The 27,938-nt window shown below is 44.5% G+C and overlaps 1 protein-coding gene across 2 annotated transcripts in view; it reads left to right on the forward strand.

The window, feature by feature from the left end:
* Positions 1-20,739, forward strand: part of Rpap2 (RNA polymerase II associated protein 2) — a 71,381-nt gene extending 50,642 nt beyond the window's left edge. For both annotated transcript variants that reach the window (XM_041642052.1, XM_041642053.1), the window contains 2 exons: positions 15,146-15,295; positions 20,356-20,739. In XM_041642052.1, the coding sequence (XP_041497986.1) occupies positions 15,146-15,287 (142 nt within the window). In that variant the 3' untranslated portion in view covers positions 15,288-15,295; positions 20,356-20,739. The remainder of the gene's footprint in view (positions 1-15,145; positions 15,296-20,355) is intronic.
* The last annotated feature ends 7,199 nt before the right edge of the window (positions 20,740-27,938 follow it).

Below are 27,938 nucleotides of genomic sequence, written 5' to 3' on the forward strand. Positions count from 1 at the left end.
AAGAAAGCTGTCTAGGGCTCACCTGCAGCTGCTATATAGACCTACCACAAACAGGATTTAGATATAAAGTTTTAAAGTTACTCCACCCCAGCCCCTTAAACAAACACACGTACACTATATCACTCCACAGTGATTTACAAAGGACCTGTTTCTTTTGAATTAGAAATATCAGTGGAAAGCATCCCTGCTTCCTTATTAATAGGTAACCCTAAACCCTTAAGTGCAAACATCATCAGGGCAGGAGCCATCTGTCAGAAGAAAAACATTTTATTTTATTTGGCTGCCCTGGTCTTCTATAATCAAAGCTTTTATCTCCGTTTCCCAGATAATGGCTCTGAAGTGGAAAGCCCATGAAGGCATGCCCCTGTGTGGTGTGCTTTCTTATCTGCCGTCTCTGGTCTCCCATCTTACATACCTACTAGTTTCTAACATTTGGTGACTATCTTTTTACCTAAGGTCAATTTTTGTGTGCATTTTGGTTTTTGAGATAACCTCCTTGTGGCCCAGGCTTCCTTACTGACCACTACTGACAGTGGTCCTCCTGCCTCAGCCTCCCAGGTACTAGGATTACATGAGGGCACCACCACATCCAGCTTACCTATGATAGAATTCATAGTATTTTAATTTACATGATTAGCTTTTAGTGAGCCTTATTTCTAGAGACAAAACTTGAACAAGACTCTTGAAGCCCTGGGATGAGCTTTGCACAGATGACTCCGTCTCGTTGGGTGTGATTTTCTTCACTGGAATGTGGGAGTCAACTGAATTCAGGTTTTAGCTGAGGTGGAACTTGTCTCACCTGCGGCAAGGACAGGCCTTGGCATCGGTCTACCAGCCTTTCTGTTTTCCCCTTCATCCCTTAGCCTGCCTCCTTCCCAGTCTCTCCCTCACACGTCTCTCTCTGACTTGAATTCACTGTTACTTGGTAAAAGGTTTACTCATCCATTCATTTCAGAAATGAAGAACTAGGATTGATGGAGTCGGGTGTTGGTCTTGGATACACAGCGCTGGGTTTGGGTGTAGTAGTACACATTACACACACACACTCATACACACACACGTGCGCGCGCACACTCACACACATAGTCATACACACTCACACACGCGCACTCTCACACACACACTCTTACACTCACACATACATACTCATACACACACACTCATATACACACACACCCATTCAATTAAAAATATGATAAACTGTACTTCTGCTTCCACACACTGTTTTACACTTACTTCTTTAGAGGTTCTGATTTGTTCTTCTGCTCCAGACCAGTGATTTGCCATAAGGAGAATTAAGGCAGCACTCTGAGGCTGGACCTGTGCAGCTGTTTGTATTTACACCTAGTGACTTTTCTCTCACACTTATGATTTTTACCTTCCATATTCTTCTGTTTTCCATGGCCTATAAATCAATCTTTAGGACATAAACATGTAGTTCACCCCTCCCCCCAAAATGTATATATATAAACATAAGTCTCTGTAACAATAGGAGTGTCTTCACTTAAATATTGTGTTTGGACAATGTGTAGATAGTGCTGAATCAGGAAAAATGTCTACAGTCAGTGCTGTGAGTTTGAAATTGTGTTCTTAGAAAAATGCCAGTCTGTGGAGTTGCTATGTGGGTTGCTACTGTCTCATCTCCTGGTGTCTCGCACTGACTAACTCAGGGAATGGTCCTTGAAAAACCAAATGAACAGATAGAACTCCTGCAGGCTGTGGGACCTCCACAGGCGTGGCACAAATATGCCCCATACCCCAACACTAAATGCACCAGTAAATTATAATTTAAAAACTAAAGAAGCATCCCCATACATCTAGAGTTTTTGTTTGTTTTTTTATGAACTATGCCATAAATTGCTGAGCAGCTAAAGCTGTTGCAGAGACCTGCGGTGCTCAGGCAGCTTGGGAGTCAGTTCTCTCTTACGCGTGGGTTCCAGGGACTAGCTCAGGTCATCAGGCCCAGCAGCAAGCTCCTTTCTGACACTGACCCATGGTCTCTCCAGCCTGGTCTTTGTTTGTTTGTTTGTTCTCATGATTCTAGAGAACTGTTTGTTTTTATACAGCCCAGGCTGGCCTCAGTCTTAGAGTCCACTGCCTGGGTCTCCCAATTGTTGGGGTTGTAGGTACGCCCCACCACAGCCAGCCTTAATAAGTCCTTTACATTCAATTGCAGATACCAACAGGTAAAATACTCAAACACTTGTCCAGCCCAGTTGTGGCAGCACACGCCTACAGTCACAGCGCGTGGAAGGCAGGTGCGGAACGACTGGCATGAAGGTGGTTATCAAATATTAATAGGTCCTGGTAGAATGTTCATTTTATTTATTTATTTATTTATTTATTTATTTATTTTGGTTTTTCGGGACAGGGTTTCTCTGTGGCTTTGGAGCCTGTCCTGGAACTAGCTCTGTAGACCAGGCTGGTCTCGAACTCACAGAGATCCGCCTGCCTCTGCCTCCCGAGTGCTGGGATTAAAGGCGTGCGCCACCATCGCCCGGCTTAGAATGTTCATTTTAGCACAGAAGCTTCCTTTAGCTAGCTTTGTGAAATCCATTTTATTCAGTAGTCTTACAAATTTAAATGAAGCTATGAAAAGAAAGATTATTCCTAAATGTAGAGTGTTTGCCAAAGTTTTCCTTTGTTAACTTTAAAATCTATTCATTTTGTGTATTGTGGAGACTTAACACTTTATTTATATTTTATCTATATATTTATAACAAATATCCCATTCTGTTTTTCTTTATAGATGTCCACAGAATTCTAGAGCATATAAGAGCCAAAAGGAGGAACAGGAAATGCACACGCATGCGCACACACACACACAATAAATACATTCATACTAAAAGGCAGAGTAGGAGAGACTTAATAGTAACAGTTTTAGGAAGACTAAGGTTAATTTTGTTAACTTAATTAAGGGCGTGGGGGAAGGAACCATTAAAAGTTAGTCATTTAAGCTGAGAGCCGGTATACAAGGTGGACGATCATCTCAAAGATACAAAGAAATGGATCATGGCCATTAGCAGAGAAGGCAGCTTGAGTGGAGAGCAGCACCAGCTGTTCTAGGCAGGTAGCAACCAGTGAAGAACAGCACCAGCTGCTCTAGGCAGGGAGGAACCAGTGGAGAGCAGCACCAGCTGCTCTAGGCAGGGAGGAACCAGTGGAGAGCAGCACCAGCTGCTCTAGGCAGGGAGGAACCAGTGGAGAGCAGCACCAGCTGCTCTAGGCAGGGAGGAACCAGTGGAGAGCAGCACCAGCTGCTCTAGGCAGGGAGGAACCAGTGGAGAGCAGTGTGACACACAGGTCTATACACAGAAGAGAGAGTTTTTCAAAAGGACATCTGTTTTCAGTGAGGTGGGGTGAGAGGGGGCAGGCACTCTGTAGCTGTTGAGGTGGAGTCTGGATGACATGTAGTTAACAGTGGTCCTCACGGTCCAGAAAAGGAGCTGACCACGAACAACAGAAGATTAACGTATATTTCCTGATGAGACCAAAGATCATGGATTTGTAGTGCTATCAGCCAGAGTTCCTCTCTCCCAACCCTCACTCCTAGACCCTACCCTAGGAGTTTATAGTCACCCTGTGGTGTGGGGGAGAAAGCATTGATCTTGGATTGCAATTTTGCTGGGTAGGATAGCTAAGATAAGGGGACAAAGATTCAGAAAGTAGTATCAACAGATTGAATCCAGAAAGAAACCAAGGAACTGGGGAGATGACTCCATTGGGTAAAAGCATTTCTGCGCAAGCATTAGGACCTGAGTTTGAATCTCTAGCACCCACATAAAAAGCTGGATTTAAAATGTGTCTGTAATACCAGTGTTCCTACAAAGATAGGGGAGGTGGAGACAGAATTGCTGGGAACTGGCAGGCCAGCATACTCGGTGAGAGAACAAAGAAACACTGTCTCAAAGCAAGATGGGAAGTGAGGACCAGCTCCTGGGGTTGTCCTTAGACACTTCATGAGCACTGCGTTCACACACACACACACATTGTACATGCACGCTCACACACGCGAGTGCACACACACCAACATGCATACACACATGCGCACACAAAGAAGCTACAGCAAATGTTTGGGGTGGAGGTACTTCAGGGGCAAAGCTGGACTTCTCAGCCATGTATTTCAGTGTCCTCTTCCCGGACTGTGTCCTGCTGCTCTCCCAGGATTCCCTTTGTTGACCATCTCTATTTGAATGTCCCTTGGGCACTTCAGACTCGAAATTGAGATCCAGCGTATCTTCCCTTTCAGATGAGTCCTGTTCCTTTGGTGTCTTCCTGATTACCCAGCATTGAAAACTGACTTTGTTAGCCCAAGCACTATGAAGTAATAAGGGCGGCGGCGGGGCTGCGTCCCCAACACCCCAGCCGCCTGCCCGGCTAGCTTATGCCCCGAAATAATTACATGGACACTGTATTCTTTTAAACACTGCTTGGCCCATTCTCTTCTAGGCTAATTCTCACATATTAATTTAGCCCATTTCTAATCATCTGTGTGTAGCACCGCAAGGTGCGCTTACCGGGGAGATTCTAGCCTAGTCCATCCTGGGTCGGAGCTTCATCCCGGGAGCGGGGCATGGCGTCCCTCTCAGGCGTCTGCTCCAGAGAGGACAGCGGTCGAGTCTGACCTCACTTCCTCTTCCTCCCAGCGTTCTGTTCTGTTTACTCCTCCCACCTATCCTCTAACCAATAAAATGAGCCAAGGCAGTTCCTTTATTAGCCAATGACCTTCCTCCATCAAAGCACAGTGGTCTAGGCTTAACCCTAGAACTAGAGAGGCTGAGGCAGAAGAATTGCCAAGAGTGCAAAGCCTGCCTGCCGACAGTGAGACCTTACCTAAAGAGCCTGGGAGGTGGGTGTTCTTTTCTCTTGCTATGTTAGCTATTTTTGGCCAACAATTTGACTACATCTGGAATGAACTAAAACCCAACCCAAGTAACTGGGTACACTGTAAAGGATTTTTCTTAGTTAAATCATTTGAAGTATGAAGACCCATCCTGTTTGTTTGTTGTTGTTGTTTTTCAAGACAGGGTTTCTTTGTATAGCCTTGGCTATCCTGAAACTCACTCTGTATAACAGGCTGGCCTTAGACTCAAGAGATCTGCCTGCCTCTGCCTCCCCAAAGGCATGTGCCACCACCTCCCAGCTGGGAAGATACACCTTTAATCTGGATTTTAGGAGGTGGAAAGATCCAGCATTAATCTGGGCCACACCTTCTGCTAGCAGCCTATGTAAAGACATGGAAGAAGGAAGTTCTTACATTTTTGCCTGCTTGCCCTCACTCTCTCCAGCAACTCCATCTGTTCACTGGCATCAGAGCCTGCTTCCCTGGACATCCAGCCTCATGGACCGAAAAATTACTGGGTTCTTGGGCCTTCTTTTGGTAGACAGCCATTGTTGGACTAGCTGGACTAGCCTGTGCGTGGCACAAATAATAAAAACCCAGAGACAGGTATTGGGGTTCAACCTGAGGCTCAGAAAAGCAAAGCAGCCAGCCACTGGCTCTCACCTCTACCTCAGACTGAAATGGCAATCCTGCCTCCAGGAATCTCAGAATGAGACTGTGTCTGAGAGCTGTCTCCTCCCATTTTATATTCCTCTCTAGTGTTGGGATTAAAGGCGTGCACCACCACCACCCAGCCTCTATGGCTAACTAGTGTGGCTACTGGGATTAAAGGTGTGTGCCACCACTGCCTGGTCTGTATGGCTTACCAATGTGGCTGCTTTACTCTCTGATCTTCAGGCAAGCTTTATTTTTTAAAATACAAATGAAATATCACTGCACCTGTAAGCCATTCCAATAAATCCAATAGATAGATAGATAGATTGATTCTATAAGTTCTGTTCCTCCCAATAACCCTGACTAATACACTTGCCCTTTACTTCTCATAGTTGATTACTCTGCCTTTCAGTTTTGGTTTGAGTCAGTGTGTCACTGTGCAACCCTGGTTGATATGGAAGTTGCTGTACAGACCAAGCTGGCCTCAGACTCACAGATAGCCACTTGCCTCTGCTGGGATTGAAAGGTGTGCACTCCCACACCCAGCTGTTTTCTCTGTGTGTTTTGTCCATGCCCGCTGTTACTGAAGCACACCAGCCTAGACTGCCTTCCTGAACAGATAACCTCCATGAACATGAGAGGGGCTGTGGGAAGGATGGGGGAGCAGCGTGCACTGTGTATATGCGCAAAATTTTCTAAGAACAAATTAATTTTTTAAAAGTAGTGAGATCCCAGCTCCCCACATGAGGTTGCCTCATATCTAACATTTCTCTCCTGGGGCTGTCAGCGTGTCTCCCCTTGCAAGCCTCTGGCGGCACTGTGGCGTATGATGGAACCTGTCAGTGAAAGCTGTGTCTCTGTCACTGCCGTCACCTATGAAAAGACCTGCCAGAAGATTGTCTTTGCTAGTCAGTTTCTCTCAGCAGTAGTGGATACCTAGCTTCAGCGTGACTGATTTAACCTGCTTATTCAGTTCAGAAATGTAGGATCTGAACGTACGTGCCTACCATTCCAGCTACTCAGGCCAAGACCAGAGAACTACACGAGCCTGGGAGTTCAAGACCAGCCCAGTTTTTATAAACTAGAGGAACTCTGAATTGTTGTTTCTCTATCTTGGCTGTCCATTAGAATCACATCAGGAACTTTAAAAAATGTATTTACTAATGACTGATTCACAAGTTTTGATTCGCTGGTCTTTGTAAGACCTAAATAGAAGTTTTGTTTTTAGCTTCCTAAGGGGCTAATTGTACATAGAGAACCAAGAACCAAACTCAGGGTTTATCGGGGTGCTGAGTAGAAAGGCTCGCAGCAGGCTTGCCCACTTGTGTTGGCCTGTTTTCTCTGTAATGGCAGACCTCCCTCATGCTGTACTTGAAGAGCACACACAGTGGTCTCTGAAAATCATGAGACCTGCTCGGTTCTTAAAATGAATCAGATGTGTGAGCTGCTGTGGTCTCGCGGTTAGGAGTGCAGACTGTGGGGTGCTCCTGGGGCTGTTTGCACGTCTGTTACTGACTTACGTGACCTTCATAGAGTTGCTTGCCTCATCGTGGAGTTAACACCTGCTGCAGCCTCACAGAAAGACCAACAAGTTGTCTCATAAGAAAATCTTTGTAGAAAGTTGTAAATCACTGACTTGTGTTTGGATCCCCCCACAAGGGGGCCGTGCAGGCTCAAGGGCTGGGGTGTCTGAGTGTGAGACTCAGCTCCCATCTCTGGGCATCTGCTTTCCTGTCAGGTCAACAAAACGGAAGAAAAGCGTAAAGTCGTCCCACAGCACATGGCCTAGCCTGTGCTGTCTTATAGGAAGAGGAGGCTCTGCTGCATGCTGACTTTATGAACGTTTAGCTCAACTGATTATTGTTTTATTGTGGGTAAGAAATCAGATCCATAGGCTAGATGAATGGAGCTGCCCCTTAGAGTTGGACTTTTTGCCTTCTGTCCAAGAAACCATGGGGTAAAGAAAGTTCATTTTAAATATGAAATTTGAAATTCTAATTATTTGCATCCTGAAGAGCCCTTAAATATACAGGCAGAAATCCTTTTGAAAAGATATACCCTTTTTCTCACTTCTGAAAAAGACATTTCACATAATATCTAGGGTATGTGTGAGCCCTCAACTTTCTGACAGCATCGTGAGCTTTTGTGTTACAGGCACGGGTTGCCAGTGTTTCATTTTCTGAGTGTGAGCGTAGGGCAGTAAAGACAGAGACATTCTGGTTTAATCCTCTTGTCATTTAGTTCTTCTGGAAAGAAGGGTAAATCCTAGCTCAGTATATAGAACAGCAAGATAGCCTGATACTGGGGCTGGAGAGATGGCTCAGCAGTTAAGAGCACTGGCTGCCCTTCCAGAGGAACCAGGTTCAAGTCCCGGCACCCACATGGCAGCTCACAACTGTCTGTGACTCAGTTCCAGAGAATCTGACACCCTCACACCAATGCATAAAGAATTAAATGCATGTAAGATTGATACTGAATCCCACTGAGAAAATTAGGTGGTATAACCTCATAAGATACTAGTTAAACGTCAGTTAGATTTTCACCTGCGCCATTCTTAATGAAGTGCTTCAGCCGAGGGCCATGGTGCATGCCTGCAACCCCAGCACGCAGGAGACTGAAGCAAGAGACTGGGCTTCATAGTGAGACCCTATCTCATCTTAAAATTTATATAAACCTATGAAAAACAGAATTGTCTCGTCTGTCCCAAGTAGGTTTTGCTCTTGTTTGACTCTAATCCCATAGACGTCAGGTATTATGTTTGTTATTTGGTACTTTAAAATAGGGCCCCATCCTATAGCCCAGGCTAGCTTAGAACTTGTGGTTGTCCTCAGAAGTGCTGGGATTATGGCTGTGAGCCTCCGCTCTAGGCTCTTTGTCTTTTACATTGCTAACATGATAAATGCAGTGTATGCAAACCCTGACAGTGTTTCTCTTTGGTAGGAAATTCCCTCGTGCCTCTCCTTCCTGGCTCTGACTTACAGAGAATAAGAGGGGCGAGGGTTTGGAGTTTTTTCTTGAAAAAGGCCAGTGTTATCTCTTAACAGTCACTGCATCCATGGCCTTTATGCATGGTGAGCCACAGAGTGGTCTCCCTCCCTGCAGCAGAACTCTGTTTGAACTCAGTAATTTCTCAAATCTGATAGGTAAAATTGTGTGGCTTTTGCTTCCTGTCCCTTCCTCCACCCCTAAACCATACAGCGCCGTGTTCTCTGGTGACATTTACTCACGCAGACCTCCTCACGGCTCTCCTCTGTGTGAGGGGGATGTGCTGTCCAGTGCCATTTAGAACAGCCTGCCTCGGAGCCGGCCCCGAGAGTGCTCCTGCTACAGCTCAGTGCTGAGGGTGTGGTCCTGGGGAATCCACGACGCAAGTGCCTATAGATACCCGAGATGCGCTAATTCAGAATGCTGGATGCTCGGAGCTCTTGAGTGCAGGTCCCAGTGCTTCAACCTGGCACAGCAACGGAGGCAGGAGAGACCTCCAAGTTCATCTCCCTACCGATGGCTTATACAGCATTAAATCTGTCATTTAGTCCTAATTGTCAGATAAACCAAGATTTGAACTCTGTGTATGGCTCTCTCTGCTGACAGGATACAAACCCCGGACCTGTGGGTAACTTCTGAGGCCTAATCAGCAGTTTTCAGAGCTCCGGTCCTTGAGTTTGTTTTATTAAAGCCTCTGTTGTCATGCTCAGACTGGAAGCCCCTCCTCCTCCTCAGAGTCCCTGTCCACCAGATGCTGTCCTAAAAGCGGAGAGCCTTGTTCCAGCCTGGCGTGTGCTCTCCTTTTGATGTGACAGATGTGGAGTACTGGGCTAGGGCTTATCAATAAGATGCTGTTTGACACTTGGCTTTGCCTTTGTTGTCACTGTGGAGAGCTGGCTGCCGGGGCCTCTGTGTTCAGAATTGAGACTGGAATCCCTGCAGTTCCCATGGGAAGTTTCTTTTCCTTTGTGATGTTATGTCACAAGTTTTTATTACCTACTTTTGCAGACTGTTCCTCTCTAGGACAGTATGTGCAAAGCGGACCTCTGCCCTCATTCATGCTTAGACAGATTTAAGCATTAATTTTTAAAATATCCACATTGTCTACCAATGATTTTAAAGATGTTTCCTAGAGAAACACATTGTCAAACATCAACTCTGGTGTGTTGCTATTTCTTAATTTTTAAGTAGAAGTGATTCGGTTGTTGTTGTCCTTGGTGGTTACTACTGAAAGTTTAAGGAGAATAGAGACTTGTCCCTTTCAGTGTTCGGTGGGTTATTTTTAATAAAAAGGTTGAACAGGAAAATGTACCTGAGGATAGAGTGCACGCCTGTAATCTCGCCCTAGGAAGGCTTCAAAACCAGCCTGGGCCACAGAGCCAATAGCAAAGTTTACGTCAGCCAGGTTTTACAAAAGGGGCTAAGTATTTGGTAAGACCTGCAGGTGTACTTCAGAGATAACTTAGGAGTGAAAGATTTCAATTCATAGTATAGTCTTTGGGTTTGTTAGGCTTTTGCAGTGATAGATTCAGACAGTGTTTGTGTTCTGAGGCACTCTGTCTCTCTACAGTAAGAAACTGGATGGGAGCACAGGAAAGAGCATAGGTTATGACGAGTAGTGACACAGCATCCCAGCACACAGGAGGCAGAGGCAGGCGGATCTCTGTGAGTTCAAGGCCAGCCTGGTCTACAGACTGACTTCCAGGGCAGCTAGGGCTACATGGTGAAATCCTGTATTGAAAAAGGAAGGGGGTGGGGGTGGGGGGCGAAAGGGTCTATGCTAGGGCTAGATAATGGTATAGTGTTTGTCTAGGGTAAGTGAAGTCCTGTGCTCAACCCCCAAACCCACAAAAGCAAGAGTATCTGTGTACCCTCGAATGTCAGAAGAAGACATCAGAGCTCTGGAACTAGAGTGAGAAATGTCTGAATCACCATGCGGGCTCTGGGGACCAAACCCGGGCCTCTGCAGGACACATGCTTTTAGCCAGGGAGTCATCTCTCTAGCACCCAAAAGAGTGTTTCTGAAAAGTGTTTGAAAGGAAGGAAGAAAGGAAAGAAGGGAGGGAGGGACTTAGAATTCCAGCACAATGGTAGTCATCTATGCCCCGAAGTCCCAGCTCAGTTGTAGAGGCAAGAGAATAACTTGAGCCTGGGAGTTTGGGTCTAGCCTGAGCAACATAGTCAGTTCATGGCTATTCTTGTTGGAGCCAGCTGGCTGCTTGGTTGACTGGTTTTAGGACAGGAAAAAGTTAAAAGCTACAGATTAAGCCTGCCTAGTGACACTTGGCACTGTTTCCTCTTGACAGAATCCATTCTTCCCATGAAACTGTCCTGACAGGAACAAAGGTATTCGAGAGACGGTTGTCCCCCTCCCTTTGTTTGCCAAGAACTTTATGCTGGGAAAAGTAAAATGGCTTAACCCTAGTGCCAACCAGAGAGGATCTCCTGGGAAGAGATTTCACATAGTTCTGACAGCTTCTGCTAGACCATCTTGCAGGAAATACTGGAGCCCAGAACATGGGTAATGGCGGGTTACACCAGGATCGCCCAGTTGTGCATACTTCTTGCCTTGTGTTCCTGTCAGGACTTAGGGGGCCAGAGTGTTACTAGATTTGTTTATTTGTTCCTCTTCCCCCATTGAGTAAATGTCCTTTCCCCCATTTCGTGAATCTTTGTTTAAGTGGCCGGTGGAAGATGGGATGAGAGCCACACCTGCAGGGCTGCCGGGACCCAGGCTCTGACCCTGACAACTCTCATATCACAGAATTAATCCCAAGAGGACCAGACATGAGAGGGGACGTGCAGGAGTAGCTGGAAGTTCCTGTGTAGTACTTGGTTCACCTGATGCATTTAAAGCTCCTTAAAATCCCTGGCTGTTGCTCTGGAATATTCTGGCAGGAAGATGCAACTGTATGTAAGCAAAAAGGAAAGATCAAAATATTTCCCTCCATCTTTTCCTCTAGAAAAAGGGTAATGTTGTGATAAAGAGAAAAACATTGCAGCAATGCAACACAGTGACCTGATAAGCCACCTTCAGCTGTAGTTACTGGTCAGCAACAGTGTGACAGACGCCGAAGATACGTCACCACCCAGGGATGCAGGAAGGACAACAGAGAAGAATAAAGCAGAGTAAAGAGGTGGGATGAAGGTGAGGACTGATTGCAAGGAGGAAGGCGTTTAAACCTAATGGAGTCACAGGAACGAGCCCACTGTGCAGAGATCTGGGAGAAGATGAGACCATCTTGGTGCAGAGGCAGGATTGGTCAGCCCGGGAGAAGTCTCTTCCAAGAGGAAGGTTTTATGAGATCATTGTGACTTGTAAGACATCTTTCCCAGACTAGACTCCAAACAACCTAAAGCCAGATGGCTTGCCTGGATTTCTCTTGTTGCTGGCACCATAATCAGTAGAGCTGTAAGCAGTGTATTAATAATAGAGTTACTTGTGTTAATTAGCATAGGGGCTGACTTTAGTGGTTCATGTTTGTAATCCCAGCGTTCCAGAGGTGGAGGCAGAAAGATCAGGAGTTCAAAGACGCCTCAGCTACATGGTGAGTTGCAGACCAGCTGGGCTACGTGAGAAAAGTAAAGACTGACCAATATTTGTACAGGGCCAGATGGTAAATATTTTTGTCTTTACTGTAGTCCAGCCACTCAGCTTTGCTGTCGTAACACAAAAGTAGCCATTTGCTGTAAATCTTCATTTACAAAAATAAGTAGGAAGGTGAAACAAGCCCATGGGTCCCAGTTTGTCCCTGGGCCTCTCTCTCCTAGTATATCGAGAAGTGATAATGCGGGGGACAGCAATTTCAGTTCTGAAATGGTCATTGCCTTTTTTAAAGACAAGGTTTCTTTTTGTAGCCCTGGGTGTCCTGGAATTCACGCTATAGACCAGGATGGCCTCAGACTCAGAGAGATCCACCAGCCTCTGCCTCCTAAGTGCTGGGATTAAAGGCATGAGCTACCACCACCCGGCAATAATTGCCAAATTAAGAGAACAAGGCTGTGGAGAATGAGAAGATGGCTGAGAAAAATGGGGCGTTTGCTTTTCCCTGGCGGTGACTTAGCAAACTTCGTGGCTAACAGCACATTCATTCACATAAGTTGATATATATTCATGTGGTAAAACACTGAAAAATGGTCCAAAGAAGTTAGAATCCTCTTACAGTTGTTGCTGAAGGGAGTGGTGCGATCAGACCTGAGAGAGCTGTGCCCACGGGTGTGGAAGTGGCTGATTGACAAGGATGCAGCAGTAGCCCAGGCAGGGGCCCCTGCCTGAAATGAGCTGAGACGCTGAGAGGGGAGTGGGTGGAGCTGACCTAAGAACACTGCAGGCTCCACAGGATGACGTCTCGTTGGACCTAGGATGTTGAGGGTAAGAATTGAGGGCAGCTGAGGAGGGAGGAGAGTGCGGCTCAGTCCTTGGGCACCTGTCTAGCACACATGATGCCCTGGGTTCGGTCCCCAGCACTGCAAAGGCCGCAGTCAGGACGGCTGTAGTCAGTGTGCACAGAGCCCTGAGGTTAGTGCCTGGCCCCTCTCTCCCTTCAAAAAGAGGACTGGGTTTTCTGGTACCAGAATGTTGTGGTGGAAGAAATGAGAGAGGTTCTGGTTTGAACATGATGCATTTGTGTACTCTAGGGCGGCCTACAGGAGAAAAACCCCAGGTTTTAATGATGGCTAGTCAGAGCCATGTGACTCAGTGTGGGAGAGAAAAGGACCAGGATGAGACTTGAGCTTATGACTAATGAGCTGCTGACAAAAGAAAAATAAACAGGAGAGAGGAAAGAATCAGAGGGTCTCAAAAACCCAAAGCAGAATTCTAGAGAAAAAGAAAATGCCGTCACCTGCAGCACGCTCAGCCAGGAGACTGAGGAAGACGGTTGTTGACTGGGAACTCAACAGTTCCAGTCGTCAGCCTAGTCCAGAGCCTGGTCAGCCATATGCACACAGGTTCTGTGTTCCTCAGTCCTTGTTTACAAAAGATAACCCTGGATAGAACCTTGTCTCGGCCCCAGCACAGTATCCCCCGCCACACACACACACACACATAGGTTCTCCAGTCCAGTCTGAGAACCCACAGCTTCTCGGCACTTCTAACCCTTATCAGTTTGCTAAGACCCAATCCTGACCGATTCATCCAAAGAGCAGACAGCCTCTTGCTAAAGATAACTGGAGAAATTTGGACTGTGCCTGGCAGACTGGAGGTGTGAGTATTGCTGTTATTTAATAACACATGTTCAAGGTGATAAGAGAAGGAATTGTTAACACATGTAAATTCAATATATTGGTCCATTTGCCTTCTAGATGTGAGTTACTATGGAAACACAAGTCATAGTTCTCTTGATTCATGTATAAAGGTATACATTTAAGTCAAAATTTTAGGGTTAGCATCTTTACATATTATTGTATAACTTGTCAGACCATCCTGCGCTTCTTGCCTTCAAAGGCGTGTTCTCTGAAGAGGATCTTATCAAAGACCCAGATGCAGTTTCCATTTTTGTATGGTCAGCTCTGGGGTCTTCAGCTGGTTTGGGGTGGTTGGCTGCTGTTGGGTGTGCTTTGTTCTTAGTGAGCTCTTCATTAGTCAGATCTCCATTTCCAAAATTTGATTTTTTGTTTCCAAAATTTCTTTTTGCAGTGTTTCTAGTGCATATCCTGTACTGTCTTCCACATGCATGCATGGAACATGCTCCCAAACACACATACCATGTATATGCATGTACAAACAATAAGAATAATACAAAATTTTAAATTTAAAAGTTACTCATCCAAGTGGGTTGCCTAGAAACATGGTAAACTTCCCAGTAGCTAGGACTGCCAGCATCCTCATGCTGGTTTGCTGGGACACTTTGACCCTTACTTCTTCTGTACAAGGGAACTTATATGTGCCCCACTGTGATCTTCTTGTTCCAGGTATCTGGATCCTCCGAGTCCCATGATCCTTCACTTAAATATATCCATATACCCATTACGTTGGTTCTCTGTGGGAGAGGGGTTGAAGGCCAGCAGCAGTCTGCTCAGTGATCTTGGGTTTCTGATTGCCTACTTTATTAAAATCTTAGTCTGGAATGTAGCTTGTCTCGCATGTGCAAAGTTTTGAGTTCAGTGCACAGCACATTAAAGAAGAAACCATTTTCTAATAAAAGCTGTTCATTTCATTGAGAAGATTACACGTAGCCAGACTTCAGAGATTTGTCAGAAGCAGTTTGAAGAAAAAACATGGATTTGATATTAAATGCCTTATGGTATATTAATGTTTTAAGAATTAAAATGTAAGAGATTCATCCCAATAGGTAATCTTGCTTTTTGTTATCTTTTTTTTTTTTGGGTGGTATAAGCCAAATATTTTATATAGATTGTTTCCAAAGCTCCCCCGTCTCCTCCATTCTACAAATGAAAATTTTGTGCATTTTGCTTTTATCCAAAGAATTTTTGTTGACTTACTGGGTGTGTTAATAGGCACAGTAGACATCTTTTCTTATTGAACAGCGTTTGTTGGTCTTTCAGTCTTCTGAGACTTCCAACTTAGTAAAAACCTTTCTCTACAAATTTTGTTATTTCGAAGAAACCTTTTCCTTCCCAGGAGACCAACCATGGGAAACTGAAGATGCGTCCTCCGGTCCTTCTCATTTCCTCATGCGCATTTACTATTATTGATTTCAGATTGACGCCAATTCTTGGCATTCAGAAGCATTCTCCGAAAAATGTGGTATTTACACAGTTTATAGCCACCCTGCTGACAGAACTGCATTTAAAATGTGAAGATCTTGAAAATTTAACCACTGTATTTAGAACCAGCTGCTAAGAAACATGGTGAGTTGGATTCTGTTTGTTACCTGTGTGAGCTTCTGAAAGTGCCCGGCCAGTGTTCTCTCGCTAACGACGCCCCAACCACAAGTTTAAAAAACAAGCGCAGAGCTCAAGCTCACTGCAGCTGGCTAAAGACTCAGCTGCCCCCAGTCCTGGGAAATCTTCCTGTGAAGACAGCCCCAGGCCATCCCGCTGTCCCCCCCTGGCCGAGTTTCTTCCCATAAAGCACCAGTGGTCCATCGTGAGCCTTCCCATTCTGCTGCCCCGAGAGCAGAGCTGACCTCTTTCTAGCCAGCATCTTAGTTACCTCGGTGCAGACAAGCAGGTAAATTTGCATGCCTGGCTTTGTTGAATTTTACACCTGCTTCTAGAGATACAGCTCAAGTCTGTCGCATGGATTATAAAAACCCAGAGACAGACATTGGGGTTCAAGCCGAAGATCAGAAAAGCAAAGCAGCCACTAGAGAGATCTTACCTCTACCAAGGCTCAGGCAAAGGGGCGATCCTGTCCTCACGTAACTGCAGACTGCAGTGCTCTCCTCCAGACCTCAGACTGTACCCAGACTGCACGGATCTCCTCTCTGATGCTGGGATTAGTGTGAACTCTGTTTCTCTTTAGACAGATTCGCTCTTCTGTAGCCCAGGGGACCTTGAGTCCTGGGATTAAAGGTGTGTGCCAAAACTCTCTGGCCTCTAGTGGCTTAGCTCTGCACTCTGATCTTCAGGCAAGCTTTATTTATTAAAACACAAATAAAATAGTCTTTGCCTCCTGCAAGCTGACCATCAGAATGTCCCTTAACTACATGTTTTTCTGCCTTCTCATTTAATATGAAAATCAAAATTCTTGGGAAATATTCTTAATTCAAGATTCTCTTTAGTATAAATGCCAAGCAGCATAGAAATAAGCTTTAGATAAGAAAGTCTTCCTTACCTCTGCGTTGGCTATTGGAGGTAAGGAAAACTAATTCATTTTTTTCCTCTCTGTCTCTGTCTCTCTTTCTCTCCTTTGTTCTTTGTCTAGAGGTGGGACCCCATGCAGTATTTCCCCTTCCATGTTGGCGTGTCTCTTGTTCTGGCCGCCATATTGTTGAGGTGTCATGGGTAAAGCTTCTCTCTCATTTCCCTCCTGGTTCTCCAGCTCTTACAGTCTTCTCATGCCCTCTTCCAAGATGTCTCTTAACCTTAGTGCAGGAGTTGTGTTGTATACAACAGATATTGTATATCTGTTGGGGCTGGGCATCCCATGATCTGCTGCTTACTGTATTTTGAGCAGTTGTGGTTTTCTGTGATAGTCTCCGTCTACAGCTAAGAAAAGTTTCTTTGGTGAGGAATGAGAAGCTGTACTTACCTGTGAGTAGAAGTATTTAGAATGTGTTTAAGGATTGTGTTGGTTTAAAAATAGCAGTAATAGGTTCTCCTTTTAAGATTCGTGACCTCACTAACCCTGGGTAGTTGGCTGGGTTTCACATACCAGACATGATTTGATTTCCCTCCTGCTGAATGGACCTTAACTCTAATTAGACAGCTGCTGGCTACCTCTAAAATAAGAGTGCCACTGTTAGCTGGGCGGTGGTGGCACACGCCTTTAATCCCAGCACTCGGAAGGCACAGGCGGGTGCTCTATAAATTCAAGGCCAGCCTGGTCTACAGTGAGTTCCAGACAGGCTCCAAGCTATATTGCCCCTTAGGAATGACCTGGCCTGGGAGTGGTTGTTGTAGATCATAGTGGGCATCCCTGCTGAGCAGCACGGGATGGCTCCCCTCCCGGCACCATGAGAGCTTTTCAGTTTTATCAAGTCTCACTTGTCAGGTTTGGGCCTTAATCCCTGGGCAGGAAGGGATTTCCACACCTGAATCGTGTCGACAGAGCCCTGGTCAGGAAGAGCGTTCCACACCTGAATCGTTTCGGGCGCTGCCTGTGTTTTCTCAGCAGTTTCAGGTTTCATGCTTAGGTCTTTGATCCATTTGGAATTTTTTTTTGTATGAGATGATAGATATGGGCCTAATTTTATTGTTATGTGTGTGGACGTCCAGTTTGCCCAGCACCATCTGTTGAAGATACTTTTGTTTCCGGTGTCTTTTTGGCATCTCTGTCAACTACTAAGTGGCTGGAGACCCATGTACTCACGATTTGTTGCACTGGTCTACACGGGTTTCGTGCCTGTACCATATTATCACCAGGGCTCTAAAATATATTTTGAAATCTGGAATGGTCATCCATCCAGTATTGTTCTTATGATCATGATTATTTTAGCTATCCAGGGTCTTGTGTGGTTCCATATGAATTTCAGGATAGTTTTTTACCTGTTACTGTAAAGAATGAGATGGGGGCTTTGATTGGGATTGCACTGAATCAATAAATAGCATTTGGTAGAATGGTAACTTTCACAGTGTTAATTCTACCAAAGTTTCAAGTTTTCATTGTAGAGGTCTTTTATCTCTTTGATTAAGTTTATTCCTGGATATTTCCTTTCAGACTGTTGTGAATTGGAGGGTATGTATTATCTTCATGTTTTTGTTGGTGGTATATGGAAAGCTGTGAATTTGTGCACATTGACTCTGGACCATTTCCAATGGACCATCTGCTATGGGGATGGCTTGACCTCCTTCCTTACTTGTATCCCTGTAATTTTCTTATCCTGACTTATTGCTGCAGCTGGACTTTCAGTACTATAAAAACAATTTTTCTGCATCTACTGAGATGACCAATGTGATTTACATTTATTGATGTATATATGTTGAACTATCTCTGCATCTCCTGGATAAAGCCAATTTGGTCATTGTGGATAATCTTTTTAAATGTTATCTATTTTTGAATTGATGTTCATCAAGGATATTGGCCTACAATTTTCTTTCTGTTGTTACGTCTTTACCTGGTCTAGGTTTTTTAGTGTTAGGGTAATACTAGCTTCCTAGATGGAGGTTTGGGAGTACGGGTTTTTTGGTTTTTAGTTTTTTGAGACAGAGTTGTGTAGCCCTGGCTGTCCTGGAATTCTTGTGTACCAGGCTGGCCTTGAATTCAGAGATCCACCTGCCTCCGCCTCCCGAGCCACACCTGGCAGGAGTACAGGTTATGATGTGTCCCCTTATAGCATCCTGAATCTCTTTTGTGTCTGTTGTCATGCGCCCCTGTCATGTCTGACGCTGCTGAGTCAGTCCTTTCATCTGGGTGAGCCAGCATCTGTGGAGCTTACAGCATCATCTACACAGGAACCAGCTCATAGACTTGCTCTATGTGTGCTTTTCTTTGTTTCAACTTCACTATTTAGCATGTCTTTTATTTCTTGCCATATATGGGATTTTAGGTTTGGTTTGTTCTTGTTTTTCCAAATTCTTGAGTTGCATCATTAACTCATTTATGTGTGTTCAGAATTTTTTTTTTTACTCAGAACTATACATTTCCCCCACAGGACTGCTTGCAGTGTGTCCCAAGGTCCTGTTGTATTTTCACTTAGCTACAGTCATTTTGTTTCTTGGTTTCTTCGGAACCATTCATTGTTAATGAGCTCTTTAATCTCCATGAGTTTGTCTGATTTTAGGTTTTACTGCACAATGGTCAGGGTACAAGGTGTGCTTTCAACCTTTCTAGATTTGTTAGAATTTGTTTGGTACCCCAGGGGGTGGTCTGTTATAAATATGCTTTTGTAGGTTGCTGAGTAGAATGCTTGGGTAGAATATTCTGTGGATATCTGCTAAGTCCATCTGATATATGATGTCAATTAACATGATATGTAGCACGATCAATAAAATCCCAGAGACAGATACTGGAGTTCAGCCTGAAGGTCAGAGAAGCAAACAGCCAGCCACTGGCTCTTACTTTTACCTCTTTGGGGGAGGGGGCTACTCATTGGTCCCAGCACCCAGCCACAAAATAATCACACAGAAACTGTATTATTTGCAATACTGTTTGGCCAATAGTTTAAGGGTATTTTTGGCTAATTCATATCCTAAACTAATCCATCTCTAGTAATACGTGTATCGCCACGTGGCAGTGGCTTACCAGGTAATATTCCCAGCATTACCTCTGTCTATCTCAGGCAGAGGATCCATGGCTTCTCTCTGACTCCGCCTTCCTTCTACCTTGCTATAGGCCAAGCCAGTTTCTTTATTAACCAATAAAAGCAACACATAGACAGAAGTACCTCCCACATAATATAATTTTGGCTTCTTTATCTAGATTCATGGGGAGATGCCCAGATCTCCCTGGGAAGAGGAAATAGAAGAGATTTTGTAAGTGGATTGACGGTGGGCAGGGATGAAAACATGAGCGATGGCCAAGCTGAAGAGTACTGAAAGAGATTACTGGAAGGGGGGACATTTTGAGGTCGGGTAAAAACCTGGTGCAAGGGAATCTCCCAAGAATCTACAAGAAAGACCCCAGCTTAGACTCCTAGCAATAGCGGATACACAGCCTGAACTGGCGTCTCCTGTGACCAGATTGGTGCCCAGCCCAGCTGTCATCAGAGAGGGTTTGTCCAACAACTGATAGGAACAGATGCAGACCCACAGCAAACACCAGGCAGAGACTGAGCCAACAACCAGGGAGCCTGCATAGGACTGAGCTAGGCCCTCTGCACATGTGTTATGGTCCTGTAGCTTGGTGTTCTTCTGGGACCCTAACAGTGGGAGCAGACGCTGTCTCTGACCCTTTTACTGGCTTTTGGGACCCTATTCCTCATACTGGGTTGCCTTGCCCAGCCTTCTTACTGCAACTTGATATGCCATGCTCTGTTGATATCCATGGGAGACCTGCCCTTTACTGAATAGAAATAGAGGAGAAGTGGATAGGGGGAGGGACTGGGAGGAGAGGAGAGAGAGGAAACTGCAGCCGGGATATAAAATAAATAAATAAATTTATTTAAAAATAAATAAATAAATGGGGGCTGGAGAGATGCCTCAGAGGTTAAGAGCACCAGCTGCTCTTACAGAGGTCCTGAGGTCAATCCCAGCACCCACGTGGTGGCTCACAGCCACATATAGTGGATCTGGTGCCCTCTTCTAACGTGCAGTTTTACATCCACATACAATTCTAGGTATTTTATTCAGACTCTTTTGTTTCCCAGATATAATTCAAGAAGACAGAAGATGAATTCTACTCAACATACTGGAATTTTAGCCACTGAGGGGCCATGAGTGACCGCTGACTAAGTGCATAACTTCCTCAGTGACCCCAGCAGGAAGAGCAAGTCCTTACTACCAGAACTTCAAAACACAGGATCTTTACTTGAAAAGGAAAAAATAAATTGAAACTTGAATGGATATTCAAGAAAATGCAATTACCTTTATCTTCTTCTGGTTGATTACAGCAAGAAAAATTTAATTTTGGCTGGTTATAAACTATCATACAAGCCAGGTGGTGGCGCACGCCTTTAATCCCAGCACTCGGGAGGCAGAGGCAGGCGGATCTCTGTGAGTTCGAGACCAGCCTGGTCTACAAGAGCTAGTTCCAGGACAGGCTCCAAAACCACAGAAAAACCTTGTCTCGAAAAACCAAAAAAAAAAAAAAAAAAAAAAAAAACTCTATCATACAGATAACAGCAAAAGTTGGGTCAATAAATGTGCTCTAAATATGACCTTCAATGAAGTCCTTTATAAGTCTGGTCACTTTTTCAAAAACTGACCATGCTGACCACACCTGCCCTGCACCCAGGCTCCCGCCAGAACCCTCCTGCAATGCTCTACACTCCACTTAGTACTGAAACATGCCATGTTCCACTCCGTGGTTAGCCTGGTGAGTACCCCACAGCTCCCAGTTCGCACCTTTTCCCCAACCTGTGCCCAGCCCAGTGCGACCACCCTGCATAAGCTAACCTCTTGGCTTCCAAAGGGTTCCACGTGTGATGCAGCCAGGGTTTGCTCTACAGCCTGCCCCACCTGCAACCACCCACATATCCCATCTGCATAGCTTCCAGCCACCCTACTTGGTAACCAGACTCCTCACATTTCCTCCAAGGACTAGCCTAGGTCCTACATCCCATGTCCCTGTTTGTGCCATAGCCAACTTTTAGACTTACACTAGGACTTGTCCCAACCTGTAACCACCCACAGAACCTTCCTGAGCACAACTGTCTTGGTACCCAGACTTCCCACATTCTTCTCCCAGATTCTAACCAGGTGACTTCCCCTGACTCCCATCTGTTCTTTTTCTTCAGCTGGCCAAATCTAGCCTGGCTCCCACAACCATTGTGCCAGCCTAGTCTGACCTTCCCTGCCTACACTGCAAAGGAGCACTGAGCTTGGGCTAGGACCTTCCTTACCTATCCCTCAAACCACATGACTTTCCCAGGTCATATCCAACCTTTCGACACAGCCAAATCTACCCCCTAGCCTCCATGCTTGGAAAAGAAAACACACCCTGTATGCCAGCCCGAAACCCTCTCCCAACCTGACTCCACCAATTTTCAACCTAGAGACCCAACCCACCTGCACTTCCTCCTTTCTGCCCCAACATGCTCTGTCCATAGCGAAATAAGAACAAAAGAAATCCACATGCCAGATCTCATCCCAAGAATATCAACCATCTGAAAATTTAAGCCAGTATCATCTCTCCAACTCCTTCTAATTCTGTACAAATGTTTGCCCATAAGAATTACCCAGATGAACTCCAGGACACAGACATTTAGAAAAAAAAGAAAAGAAAACCATAACCTTTATCAAAGGATTCAGGAGTTAAAGAAGACAAAAAGAAACAGCTCAATGAAATTAAGGAGAATAAATGGAGAGCGATGCCCAAGGAAACACAAACATAAGGCTAATGGAAATGACAGACAACCCAAGACTTGAGAATGAAATTCAATCAGGAGATAAAAATATTGGCGAGGACTCAAGGTTCAATGAAAGTGGAATTGGAAAACCCAGGGGCTCAACTAGGAAACTCAGAGGAAATCCTCACAAGCAGGATGAGCCAAGCAGATCAAATATCAGGACTCAAAGAAGTAGGAAATCTAGACTAAATAAGCAAGGCATATGAAAAAAATTAAACACACACACAATATGTGGGACATTATGACAAAACAAGCCTGCAAAATACAGCCACAGAAGAGGGAGAAGAATCCCAAGTCAATGGCATAGACCAGGTCTTAACATTATAGAAGAAAATTTCCCCAAACTAAGCAGACATACAGATACAAAAAGCACACAGAACACCAAATAAGACCAAAAAAAGAAAATCTTTACAGGTAAATTATAATTCAAACATTAAGTATACAAAACAAAGAAAGTATTGAAAGCTACAGGAAAAAAAAAATGTCAAGTCACATATAAAGGAAAATGCATCAGAATCACAGCTACTTCTCAGTGGAAACTCTGAAAGCCAGAAGAGCCTGGAGCAACGCATTCCATGGAGCAATGCATTCCAAGTCCAAAAGACTAGGATGGCCAAACTGGACTAATATACCCAGCAAAGCTATCTGCCATGATGGAAGGAGAAAGAAACCCTTCCATAATGTAAACCTGCCTAAAGTAGTTTATGTCAACAACCAAATCTAAGGAAAGCACAGCCATCGTTATTTCATGCTGAGGAGGGACTGAGCATAACAGAGAAACCATAGAAAGAAAGGCAGAGCCGTGATTATTAAAAGACAAATTATCACTGAGAATACAACAAGAAGCAAGATTTATCCATCTGTTGCCTACAAGAAACACATTCTTTTCAAAGATAGGCACTGCCTTGGAGTAAAAGGATGGACAAAAGTACTCCAACCAGATGAGACCAGGACACACACGATGAAATGAGGCTTCAACTGACTCATCAGAAAACTAACCAAAACATTACTACCCGAAACATGTATGCATCAAACAGTGGTGCTCCCAATTTTTTTTAGAAAAAAAATCTAATACTGGATTTAAAGATTGATTTCAATCCACAATAGCAGGTGATTTCAATACCCTACTTTCTCCAATAGACAGGTCACCTGGACAAAATGATAATCAGAGGAATATCAGAATTAATTGACATCATACATTAAATTAATATAGCTACAGAACAATCCACACAAACCAAAAAGTACACATTCTACTCAGTAGCACATGGAAGGTTTTTCTTAAATGGACCACAGCCTTAGACACAAAACAAATATTTAGGAATTCAAAAAGACTGAAAACACTTGGGGTATCCTATCTAACCATGATATAATAAAACTTAAAGTTGACAGCAGAAACATTTTTATTAAATATACAAGTTCATGGAGATTTAAGAACTTGTTGCCGAATAGGAGATACAGATCCTGAACCGTCCACCTCCTGTAACCTGGCAAGACTTCCAGGGGAGGGACTGGACACCAAGCCAGTCACACAACCTTCAATGTACAATCTGTCCTGCCTACAAGATGTGCTGGGGTAAAGGCACAGAAATTGTGGGAGATCCATGTCACGAGTGGGAGCCCACACCTAACACTCTCTGGAATGCCAGAACCCAGAGACCGAGCATAAACAGGACTGGAAAAGAAAGTCAATGTGATGACACTGCTGTGCTCAGACTGGTGCCTGGCACAGTTGTCATCAGAGGTTTCGTCCCGCAACTGAAACACCACACAAAACTTGGGGAGAAGAGGGAGAGAAAAGATTGTAGGAGCCAGAGAGGTCAAGGGCACCACAAGAAAACACAGAATCCCCTTAACCTGGGCTCATAGGGGCTCACAGAGACTGAACCACCAAGCAGGGAACCTGCATAGGACTGGCCTGCATAGGCCATCTGCATCTATGTTACGGCTGTGTAGGCTGGTTCTTGTGGAACTAACAATAGGAGCAGGGGCTGTCTCTGACTCTTCTGGCTTTTGGGACCCTGCTCCTCTGTTGGGACCATTTGGAGTCCTGGCCTCCAGCTGCTCTTCCTTGCTAGAGATCTTTACTTTCCTTCTGATTTGAGTTACTAAAAGCTGTGTCAAAGTTGTTTACCAGCTCTGCTTCACAAGCACGTGCTGCCTTGGCCTTGAGGATCAGAGGATAAGGTTTTCACCTGTTGGCCCACTTGACTGTTGGGTATACAAGCCTCCATGGTGCTATTGAATAAAGGGCTTCTTACCAGTGATAGAGGTCACTGTCTCTGTGTGTTTCAAGCTCCAGCCCCTTGCGTGAAGCTCGTGAACTGTATGGTAGCGCATAGAGCGCAGGTGTTGTGCGCTGAAGCTCGTGAACTGTATGGTAGCGCATAGAGCGCAGGTGTTGTGCGCTGAAGCTCGTGAACTGTATGGTAGCGCATAGAGCGCAGATGTTGTGCGCTGCACTCCTCGTACTGAATTGCCTTGCCCAGCCTTAATATGAGGGGAGGGGCCTAGTCTTACTGCAACTTGATATGCCATGTCTGTCTGATATCCATGGAGGCCTGCCCTTGTCTGAGGAGAAATGCAGGTGCAATGGGGCACAGGACAGGGCTGGGAGGAGAGGAGGGAGGAGAAACTGGTTAGGGTGTAAAAAATAATAGTATTAAAAAATCATTTAAAAAAATCTCTTTGCTGGCTGGGTAGTGGTGGCGCAGGCCTTTAATCCCAGCACTCGATATGCAGAGGCAGGTGGATCTCTGAGTTCAAAGTCAGCCTGGTCTACAGAGTGATGACAAGCTCCAAAACTACAAACACTGTCTTGAAAAACGAACAAATAAATAAATAAATACTCATTGCTGGATGATGAATGAAACAAAGAAGAAATCAAGATTTTTTTTAAAAAAAAAAAAAAGCTTCCTGGAACTAAATGAAAACACAACAATAAAAACCTTTGGGACACATTGTCCTATGGTGAAAATGTGTAGCTCTAAATGCCTACATTAAAGAAATCAGGAAGAAAAAATATTTTTATTTTTAAAATCAAAGACCACAAATAAATGGCCTAATGATACAACTCAAGAATTTGGAAAAACAAAAGCAAATCCAAACCCCATAGAGGCAAGAAATAATAAAAATCAGAGCAGAAACCTATGAATAGAGGCAGAAAGGGCCTTTGACAAAATTCAACACCCCTTCATGTATTCGGAATACAAGGCTCAAGGAATAAATACCTCAACATAATTAAGGTAATTTACAGCAAGCTCATAACCAAGTAAACTTAAATGGGGAGAAACTCAAAGCAAATCCACTAAAATCATGAACAAGACAAGTTTGTCCCTTCTTTCCATAGTTCTTAAATGCAGCACTTGAAGTCTTAGCGTAATAAGACAATTGAAGGAGATCCAGGGGATACGAATTGGAAAGGAAAAAGTCAAAGTATCATTATTTGTAGATATGATAGTATACATAAGTGACCCTAAAGATTCCCCCAGGGCACTCCTACAGCTCTTAACACTTTGAGCAAACCAGCAGGATACAAAATTAACTCACAGAACATCAGCAGCCCTTCTATTTACAAAGGACAAATGGACCGAGCAAGAACCAGGGACACAACCCCTGTCTCAGCAGCCACAGATAATGTATCTTGGGGCAACTCTAACCAAGCAAGGGAAACACTTGAATAATAAAGACTGTAAGACATTGGAGAAAGAAATTAAGCTATCAAAAGACGGAAATATCTCCCATGTTCATGGATTGGTAGGGTTAACATAGTAAAAATGGCCATCCTAGCCAGGTGGTGGTGGCACATACCTTTAATCTCAGCACTTAGGAGGCAGAGGCAGGTGGATCTCTATGAGTTTGAAGCCAGCCTGATCTACAGAGCTAGACCCAGGCTTTGTGTAGACAAGGCTACACAAAGAAACCCTGTCTTGAAAAAAAAATGGCCATTCTACCAAAAGCAATCTACAGAGTCAATGCAATCCCTGTCAAAATTCCAGCACAATTCTTCACAGATCTTGAAAGAACAGTTTTCAGCTTCATAGGGAAATACACGCGCGTGCGCGCACACACACACACACATACACACATGCACACACACACAAACCATGACAGCTGAAATAATCCTAACCAATAAAAGAACTGGAGCTATCACCATCCCTGACCTCAACTTTACTACAGTTATGGTAATAAAAACCGCATGATGCTGGCAAAAAACAGACAGATTAATCAATGGAATTGAATTGAAGACCCAGACATAAATCCATATATCTATGAACATCTGATATTTGATAAAGACGCCAGAAATACATAATGAACAAAAAGACATCTTCAATAAATAGTGCTAGTCAAACTGGATGTCTGCATATAGAAAAACAAATAGTTCCATACTTACTGCCCTCTAAAAAACTCAACTGCATACGGACCAAAGCCTCAACATAAAATAAGACACTCTGAACCTGACAGAAGTGGGGAATATTGCTGAACTCATTGCACAGGAGAAGCTTTTCTGAGCAGAACACCATCAGCACAGCCACTAAAATCTACAATTAGCAAATGGGACCTCACGAAACCGAAAAGCTTCTATATGGCAGAGAACATCATCATCATCTAGACAAAGCCTCAGCCTCTATACGGGAAAATATTTTTACCAACTGCACATCTGATAGAGGGCTAATATCCAAAATACATAAAGAACTCAAAAAACCATATATCAAGAAAACATAAATCCAATTAAAAATAGGGCATAAGTCTGAACAAAGGATTCTCAAAAGAGGACTCAGATGACTGAGAAGAGTTGAACATCCTCAGCCGTCAGGGACATGCAAATCAAAACTACTCTGAGATTTCATCTTACACCCACCAGAACGGCTAAGATCAATCAAATAAGTGGAAGTTCATGCTGCAGAGGAGTGGAGTGAAGGGGACACTCGTGCACTGCTGGCGTGGTGCAGACTTGTGCAGTTCATGCTGCAGAGGAGTGGAGTGAAGGGGACACTCGTGCACACAATGGAATATTACCCAGCTGTAGTAATAGGAGCAGCGGGGCTGCGTCCCCAGCACCCCGGCTGCCTGCTCGGCTAGCTTATGCCCCGAAATAATTACACGGACACTGTATTCTTTTAAACACTGCTTGGCCCATTCTCTTCTAGGCTAATTCTCACATATTAATTTAGCCCATTTCTAATCATCTGTGTGTAGCACCCCAAGGTGCGCTTACCGGGGAGATTCTAGCCTAGTCCATCCTGGGTCGGAGCTTCATCCCGGGAGTGGGGCATGGCGTCTGCCCGGGAGCTGGGAGCATGGTGTCTCTCTCAGGCGTCTGCTCCCGAGAGGAGAGCTGTCAGAGTCTCTGAGCTCACTTCCTATTCCTCCCAGCGTTCTGTTCTGTTTACTCCTCCCTCCTATCCTCTAACCAATAAAATGGGCCAGGGCAGTTCCTTTATTAGCCAATGATTTTCCTCCATCACCCAGCTATTTTAAAACAATGAAATTCACAGGTAAATGGCTGCAACTGAAAAGGTCTGCGTGATGTAACCCACACCCAGAAAGACAAATATGGTATGTGTTCACTTACATGTGGGTATTAGCTGTTAAGTGAATAGCAAGCTACAACCCCAGAACAAGAGAGGTTAGTACAGAGTTAGAGAGGTGGGTGTGGGAATAGGTCTTCCAGGAAAGGGAAATAAAATAGGTAGCTATGGATGGATTGGAGGAACTAAAACAGAATGACCAAGTGTGGGAGGGAAGAGGGGGGCAAGGGAGGGAATACGGGAAGAGCAGCTAAAATTAAGGACCATTTGAGGATGGAAACTGGCGAGGAGCTTGAAGACTTTGTCCAGTTTTGCAACTTTCGGCAAACAGCAGTTTTAAAAAACAAACAAAAA

Source organism: Microtus oregoni, unplaced genomic scaffold (assembly GCF_018167655.1).
Source record: "Microtus oregoni isolate MIOR12 unplaced genomic scaffold, Mior012 000072F_ref0000427, whole genome shotgun sequence".
Lineage (NCBI taxonomy): Eukaryota > Metazoa > Chordata > Mammalia > Rodentia > Cricetidae > Microtus > Microtus oregoni.